This window comes from Oryza brachyantha, chromosome 6, assembly GCF_000231095.2.
Source record: "Oryza brachyantha chromosome 6, ObraRS2, whole genome shotgun sequence".
Classification (NCBI taxonomy): Eukaryota; Viridiplantae; Streptophyta; class Magnoliopsida; order Poales; family Poaceae; genus Oryza; species Oryza brachyantha.
The window spans coordinates 12,152,930-12,160,712 of record NC_023168.2 but is presented as its reverse complement, the minus strand read 5'-3'; the positions used below and the strand labels follow the sequence as shown (position 1 = coordinate 12,160,712).

The 7,783-nt window shown below is 54.6% G+C and overlaps 1 protein-coding gene across 1 annotated transcript; it reads right to left on the bottom strand.

Annotated features, from left to right (window-relative positions):
* Window positions 1–3,758: 3,758 nt before the first annotated feature.
* LOC107304345 lies at window positions 3,759–4,298 on the bottom strand. The gene has a single exon (XM_015838083.1). The coding sequence runs from the start codon at window positions 4,296–4,298 to the stop codon at window positions 3,759–3,761; it is 540 nt and encodes a 179-aa protein (XP_015693569.1).
* Window positions 4,299–7,783: the final 3,485 nt, after the last annotated feature.

The following is a 7,783-nucleotide window of genomic DNA, read 5'->3' as shown; positions in this document are numbered from 1 at the left end:
CTTGAATCCCAATTCCATTCTTCAGATCGCAGTGTTTGTATACACTTGCGAGACCTTTCTTGGAATCCCTCCTCACTTCAACCTCTTCCGCCATCTCTTCACCGTTAAGCCCCAACCCAACCGGAATCACCCATCGGTGGTGGGCGGCGCCGGCGTTCAGCTTCGTGAGGGGAGTAAAAAAGCTTGTCTTTCCCTACCTGTGAAGACCTCTCTTAGGGGCTGGCATGCGGCATGGTTTTATTGCTCCAACCTAGCCGACTCCCTTCCTCCCTTCGTTGCCATGCTCTCGTAGCTCGAGAGGCTTGGTCGTCACTCCCGACAACCGAGGAGATGACGCAGGTGAACTCGTTGCTCAATCTGATTGAAAACTTGAAAACTACTAGCCTAACCGGTGTTTGGGTAACCCGACACTTCATCCAGCGCCGAATCCAGCCTCTCAAGGACCGGGTCCGATTTGCCTTTGATTATACCAGGAGCGATGACCCGACTCGGGAGTCGGCGGAGGTGCTGCAGTGGGAGGCCATCCAGGCTAGAGCCCGGCGACTGTTCGCCCCAAACACCACTATCCCGGCTATCCCTTCCGGCTTCCCATCGCCATTCCACGCTGGGAATGCTCCCCCTCCGGTGAGTTCTTTGTCTCTTCCGGAAGGTTTGTTTCCCGTTTCTCGGGTGTTTACCCTGATTTGTCATAACTCGACTTATGTAATCTTTGTAGGACCACCATCAATTCCTGTCCTACCCCCCAAGTAGGGCTTCGCCTGTGCTCAAAAGGAGGGCGGAAGCTTCGGCTGACGAGCCAGCCGCCAAGAGAATGGTGTTTGATCCATACGCCGAGCTCACCGGGGGGCCAGAGGATAATGACGCTCCGACCCCAGCTCACTCTCCAAGCCCACCTCCTTTGAGGCGCTTGAGGAGACCCACCTTCAAGACGGGACCGAGGTAACATGACTCAGCTTTTATGCCGTGATCCGATTAGGATTTGTATGCTTGTCGAAATCATATCACCCGGCTTCTTCAGGAGATCGAGCAACATTGATCCCGCTGCACCAGCCAGCTCAAGGGATGTTCAACCCCCGGGTCTGCCAATGGCCATTGTTCCAGCTGCCCCGAGCTCGGCCCACGCTTCACCAGCTAACCCTGTTACAGGACCAACCACTAAAGCGACCCTAGCGATCGTCCCGGCCACCACCCTATCGCTGACTGCGGAGCCGAACATCGCCGTAGTGCTCCCAGCTATAGGCGCTGTGGGGCCGAGTGCTGGGGTGTCCATTCCGCCGGTAGAGACAATGGCCTCGGTGGTGCTCCCACCGAGGGCATGAGAGAGCCGCGCCGAGCAGGTCAAGGTTGATGTGTCGGATGACTCCAAGGACATCGCCAAGATCGAATGATACATCGAGAAGTCGGTCAAGCTCATGAAGGTATGCTCTTCGATGGTTACCTTAATTGTGCGATCCCATTAGCTCACGTCATGCTGTTTAGGGAATCGAGGCACGCTCTAAGGCGAAGTCGGAGGTCCTTCGCTCGATTGACCCGCAGCTGGGGAATATAGAAGCGTTGCGTTAGGATCATGACGAGATCCTAGAACGCGTGAAGGCTTTGGAAAGCCGCCTGCAAGGTGAGATAGCTGAACTTCGCGTGGAGCAAGTATCGAGTCACGCCCGGATCAAAGGTGCGACAATCTGACTTTGGTTGTTACCTTCACTACGTAACTGAAGGTTATCCTCTTTTGCCAGATCAAGACACAGCCTTGGGGGAGCTGAAGAAGATGAACACTTGGCTGCAAGTCGAGTGCGCCAAGCTGCTGGCGGTGAAGACCGAGCTTGAAGCCGAGCGCTCCCAGCTGTCGGCCTCAAAGGCTGTGCTGGAAGCCGAATACACTCGACTCAAGAAGTCTAAGGATACTATCGTTGCCAAGCTCGTGGGTAAGTTCTTTTTTACCCCGTCCTTCATTCCTCCTCACCGTACGTTTACTGACTTGTACGCTACGAGCAGAGGCATAGTCCCGGGCAAAATCCGTGGTGGAGGCTGCCGAGGCCAGGGCTCAGGAAGCTGAGCTAGCTCGGGACCGGCTCATCGCGGTTGCCCTCAACGCACTTGGGGCGACACCGCTGTTAGCGCAGGGCTCTTCTTCGATCAGCATAGACGGCGTGGTCCAACAGCTTAAGAAGATGCCTGCGGCTCACGGCGCCGAGTTATGGGAGACGACGAAGTCGGCGTCAAGCCATGCCCTCGCCATCGTGAAGTCGCTGTACCCCCGAGTAGAGCTTGATGCCATCTGCGACGGGTTTGCCGCCGACTGCGACGAGGAGATGGCGATGAAGTACGTCAACGAAGCGCAGAAAGCCGCTGAGTCGGTCGCATATGACCTTGGCTTGTAAAGGAGTAGAAGAACTTGTAGTAGTTAACTCCGTTCAAGCCGAACAACTGTAATACGTTTTAGTTAATCTATTTGCTTTAGAGGCTTTCACTGTGGTGTGTCTCGTTGTCATGTGAAGAGTTATCCTCTCGGCGTGTGCCTATCCCAGCAGCCCCCGGGCGAACTTAGCCAGCGCAGGGCTTAGCGTAGTTTTACCCGGTTTGGTGGAGAGCGAGGTGTAGCCGAGCGAATGTACAACCGCATCTAGACTTCGATTTAATCGACAGCTAAAGAGCTCATTGCCAGCATATTTTATTAAATAGAACCCGGAGGTAGAGTACACTGTAGCCCCCGACTGGTCAGTCGAAGGTAAATGAGAAAAAAATACAAAAAATTGACTATGTGTGGAAGGGACGTAGCTGTTCGATGTTCCATGAGTTCTCTAGCAGCCTTCCGTCTTCCATCCTTAGTCGGTATCAGCCGGGCCGAGTTACCTCGGTTATGATGTACGGCCCTTCCCAGACTGGAGAGAGCTTGTGTCGATCCTTTGTGGTCTGTACTTTGTGTAGGACCAGGTCACCGACTAGGAACGCCCGTCCCCGAATGTTCCTGTTGTGGTATCGTCGCAGTCCTTGTAGGTAGCGTGCCGGCTAGATAGTCGCGATATCCCTAGCTTCTTCCAACCTGTTGAGGTCGTCTTCCCTAGCCGTGTCTATCGTGGACTCATTGTAGTGGCGTATGCGAAAGGATTCATGGTCAATTTCGGTGGGTAGGACTACTTCTGCTCCGTATACAAGGAAGAAGGGCGATTGTCCCGTAGCGCGACTGACGGATGTGCGGAGTGCCCAGAGTACTGGTGGCAGCTCTTGTACCTATCGTCCAGCGTAGGGATGTAGTCGGTTGAAGACTCTGATTTTGATGCCATGCAGGATCATGCCGTTATCTCTCTCAACCAGCCCGTTGCTTTTCGGGTGTGCTACGGACCCATAGCAAACCTTGATCCCACACTCCTTGCAAAAATCCTGAAAAACTCCAGGGATGAACTGTCTACCGTTGTCCGTAATGATACGGTTCAGAATGCCGAAGCGGTAGATGATGTTATGTATGAAGTCTCTCACATGCGCCAAGTCGATTGTGGCGACTAGTTTTGCTTCTATCCACTTTGTGAATTTGTCGATGGCGACAAATAGGTGGGTGAAGCCTCCTAGCGCTCGCTTGAAGGGCCCGACTATGTCGAGTCCCCAAATAGCAAACGACCATGAGATCAGGATAGTTTGCAACTCCTACACCGGCACGTGCATCTGCCTTGCGAAGAATTGGCAACCTTCGCACTTTCTAACCAGTTCTTGCGCGTCTGTGACGGCGGTTGGCCAAAAAAACCCTTGCCTGTAGGCCTTTTCGACTAGCGTCTTGGCTGAGGCGTGGTTGCCGCAGAGGCCCGAGCGGATCGACTTAAGGATTTGTTGCCCTCATCAGGGAGCACGCAACGCATAAGGATGCCCGACACGCTCTGTCGGAGGAGCTCTTCGTCTGACACGAAGTAGCAGTAGCTTCGTGGACTGACGCGCTCGGCTTCTGCTTTATCGGTCGGGAGGACTTCCTCCGTGAGGAACTTGATGATCGGGGTTCTCCAGTCGTCATTGATGACAGCGACCGTACAGTCGTAGTCCGACGGTTCGCCATTGTTCCCTTCATCTGTTGCTTCACTCGGGGCTGGCTTCGGTTTGGCCTTCTTTTCGACTGTTGGCTTCGTAAGGTGTTCGACGAATATGTCGGTTGGCACCTGCATTCGCTTTGAGCCAAGGTTGGCTAATTCGTCGGCGGCTTTGTTGTTGTGCCACAGAATGTGGACCAGCTCAAGACCTTCGAACTTGTTTTCCAGTTTGCGCACCTCCATTCGGTAGGCTTGCATGTTTTCATCAGCACAGGTCCACTCGTTCATGACCTGGTTGCCTACTAGGTGGGAGTCCCCACAAATGACCAGCCGCCTAATCCCAAGGGATATAGCCAACTGCAGCCCATGGAGGAGTGCTTCGTACTCGGTTACGTTATGCGAGGTTGGGAAGTGGATTTGGAGTACGTACTTGAACTTTTTGCCGGCAATATAAGCACCACTACAGCCCTAGCCCCCGACATGCGTAGGGAGCCGTCGAAGTACATTGTCCAGTGGGGCAGCTCTTCTGGCGTGGTTTCCCGCTGTACATCGGTCTACTCGGCTGCGAAGTCGGCGAGCGCTTGCGACTTGATCGCGATGCGGGGCTTGAAGGTGATGTCGTATGGCATCATCTCCAGTGCTCACTTTGCGATGCAGCCTTGCACTTCCTTATTGTGTATGATTTGTCGATTGGATAGGACGTGACGACTGACACCTAGTGGGCTTGGAAGTTGTCACACCCGGAGTTTCGTCCTAAGCCTAAACTGTAAAAAGAAATTCGTAAGTAACAATTGGCTTAATTAACTCAGGAAAAATCCCTCTAAAAGGAATTAATTCAAGTAAATCGAGGCTCGCAAATCGACTAATTGGATTTAAATTCAAATTGCAGAAGTATAAAATTTGGCCAAACAAATTAATTTAAAACTCGGCAAAAGTGGGGTTTTCCTTTTTCCTTTCTTTTTCCCTTCCTTCTCAAATTGGGCCAAAGTCCAATTTTCCTCCCTCTTTCTTTTTCCTTTTCTTTTTCTTTTTCTTTTCCTTCCCGGGCCGGCCCAGCCGAGCCGGCCCACTCCCCCTCGGCCGGCCCAGTCGCGCCGGCCGCTCCCCTCCGCCCGCGCGCCCCGCCTGGGCCGCCGCTCGGCCCAGCTCGCCGCGTCGCCCGCGCCGCGAGTCCGCGCCGCCTCCCTCCTCTCTCACGCGCCACTGACAGGTGGGGCCCACCTGTCAGTGACCGTTTTGCCCGCCCGCGCCCGCGCCGCGCCGGCCGAGTCCGAGTCCGCCGCCACGCCGCAACCGCCGCCGCCGCAACGGCCGCCGCCGAGACCGTGTCGTCACCGACTCGGTCTCCAACCTCCGCCCGCCCTAGCCTGTGCCGCCACCCTACAAATCCCGAGCCGCCGCGCGCCGTCGCTCACTTTCCGCCGTCCGCTCGAGTCGTCGCCGCGCTGCTGCCTCTCGCCGCCGCCGTGCAATTTTGCCGTCGGACGCCTCCGCCGCTGTCCAGCCGCGTCATCACCTTAGCGTCGCTGTCGCCGACCAGTCGCCATCCTCGTCGTCGCCGGTGAACGTCCCCCGCGCCGCGCATTCCTCCGTCGCGTCATCGCCGTCGCGCCCGGTCGCCTCGCCGCTGCCGATCGATCTCCGCCGCCACCGCCGATCTCCCGCACCCACCCGCGTCGCCACCTCCGCCTCGGTCTCGCCGACCCGTCCGCGCCCTCGCCACCGCCGGTGAGCACCCGCACCCTCCTCCCCTCTCTCTCCCCCTTTCCGGCCGACCGCCGCCGAGTCACGCGCCGTCGCCGGACGAGTGTGAAGCTCGCCGCTCCCGCCTGCCGCCGTGGTCGTCGTCGCCTCCGCGTCGCCGACGTCTGGCCGCCGTTGCTTGCGCCCGCGCGTGCCACGCCGTCGCCGCTCGCCAGTCGCCGTCGCCGCTGTTCTGCCGGGTTGCGCCCGCCGGTCGCCACCTCGGCCGTCGTTGCCGTCGTGCCGTCGCCGCTCGCCGGTCGTCGCCGTCGCGCCGCCGTCGCCGTGCACCGCCGCCGCCGCGTCGCCCGCCGCTCCCGCCGGTCGCCGCCGTCCGCCCGAGCCCGCGTGCTCTGCTCCTCTCTGTTCCTCTCCCGCTGACGAGTGGGCCCCACTCGTCAGTCGTTCCCCGCGCCCGCCTCCTCTCTCTCCTCCCCGGGCCCGCGTGTCAGTCTCTCCCTCTCCCCTTCTCTCACCGACAGGTGGTCCCCACCTGTCAGCCGTCAGTTTTCTCTCTCCTCGCTGACGTCAGCAGCCCCATTAATTGCGCAATAATTGATTTTGGACTTTTCGGTTTAGTTAAAAACCCAGAAAACTTCTAAAATTCATAAGTAATTCATCTAGTCTCCGTTTAGGTCCATTCAAATTTCATTAAATTCATAAAATTATCAAGAATCCATTAAAAATAGTTTCTTTTGCTGTTTCAGTAGAGTTTGTGCCTGTTTTATTTATTTTTGTGCTTTGTCGCTTAGATTTGGACCCCACCGAAGAGCCGGTTTACTTCGAGATCGTCGCCGAAGTTCCCCAAGGGCCAGAGCAAGGCAAGTGACACTCATCCTTGAACATATTGAACCCATTATTGCAAATTCCCCGCTTTATTACTTCAAATATGCATTGTTTTAATTAAAGTACTTACTTTATGTTATTTTCGGGTAAACCTTATTATTATGCCGTTGTTTATCCAACTTTATTCATTGCTGGACCAGGGGTAACTTGACTAGAGATAGGCCTAGGTTAAAGCTTAGCCATCCTTAGAACAAATAGCTCATGGGATCACATTTAATCATGCTTAGTTCTGTTTAGCTAAGATACTGATTCACTACCCGGTTCGGGTTAATGTCAACTAAAATATTGATAATGGTGGGCTGTGGGTGCATGGTTTTGAGAGTCGCACCCATGGTAATTAAGGACCGGTTCACGGGAAACCCTGGAAGTAAATAAGTGCTAACCACATGCCGAAATGGGTAAGGTGGGATTTGGAGCATGACTTCGAACTATTTGACATACCCAGGCAAGGGTAGGCGTGATGGAGTATGGACGGGCAATCGTGGTGTAACGAAAGCTTCTCCTGCTTCTGGATCTACCAAGGCACAAGAGGGGACTGCCCGACTTGGTGTAAAGGAGGGGGTGAAACCTGAAGTGTTGTACGATTAAATAGGGAGGGTTGTGTAACGGGTCCTATCACGGTGTCCTTTCCGGTATGCCGTGGTGGTATGTCGGCACACGTTCAAGTGTAGTGGAGTCGTGTCTTGTGGGTACAGTAGTACACCTCTGATCAGAGTATAAACTATTCGAATAGCCGTGCCCACGGTTAAGGGCGAGCTCCCAGCTTCACTATGATTAGTGAACCGTAATAACTTGAATAAATTGGTTATCACTCGGGACTACTACGACGTGGTGTAACGTTGAGTAGTGGTTGGGCCTGTTGCAACGTGGTGTAACGTTGGACAGTGTTGTGGTACTTTACAACTGCTTATTTTATTTATGCTTTACTGTATATAAATTACCTTTATTCTTTAAGCTCTGTTATTTGTTTAAACTGCTGCTTTATCGCAACTAACCCTAGCCTGTCCCTGTTAATCCTTATGCATCATTTATTCTTCCCCTTGTCCGTGTTACTTGTTGAGTACGGTGGTTTGTACTCAGCCTTGCTTAACCTTCCCAACCCAGAGCTAGAAGCAGAGTCCGATGGAGGTGCCTCTCAGGAGTGAGCTGTTCCGCCGTCGAAGTGTTGCCCGTGGACTGGAGCC

Excerpts from the sequence above, each read along its gene's own strand:
- LOC107304345 (XM_015838083.1), bottom strand. The coding sequence starts at position 4,298 with ATGAACGAGTGGACCTGTGCTGATGAAAACATGCAAGCCTACCGAATG.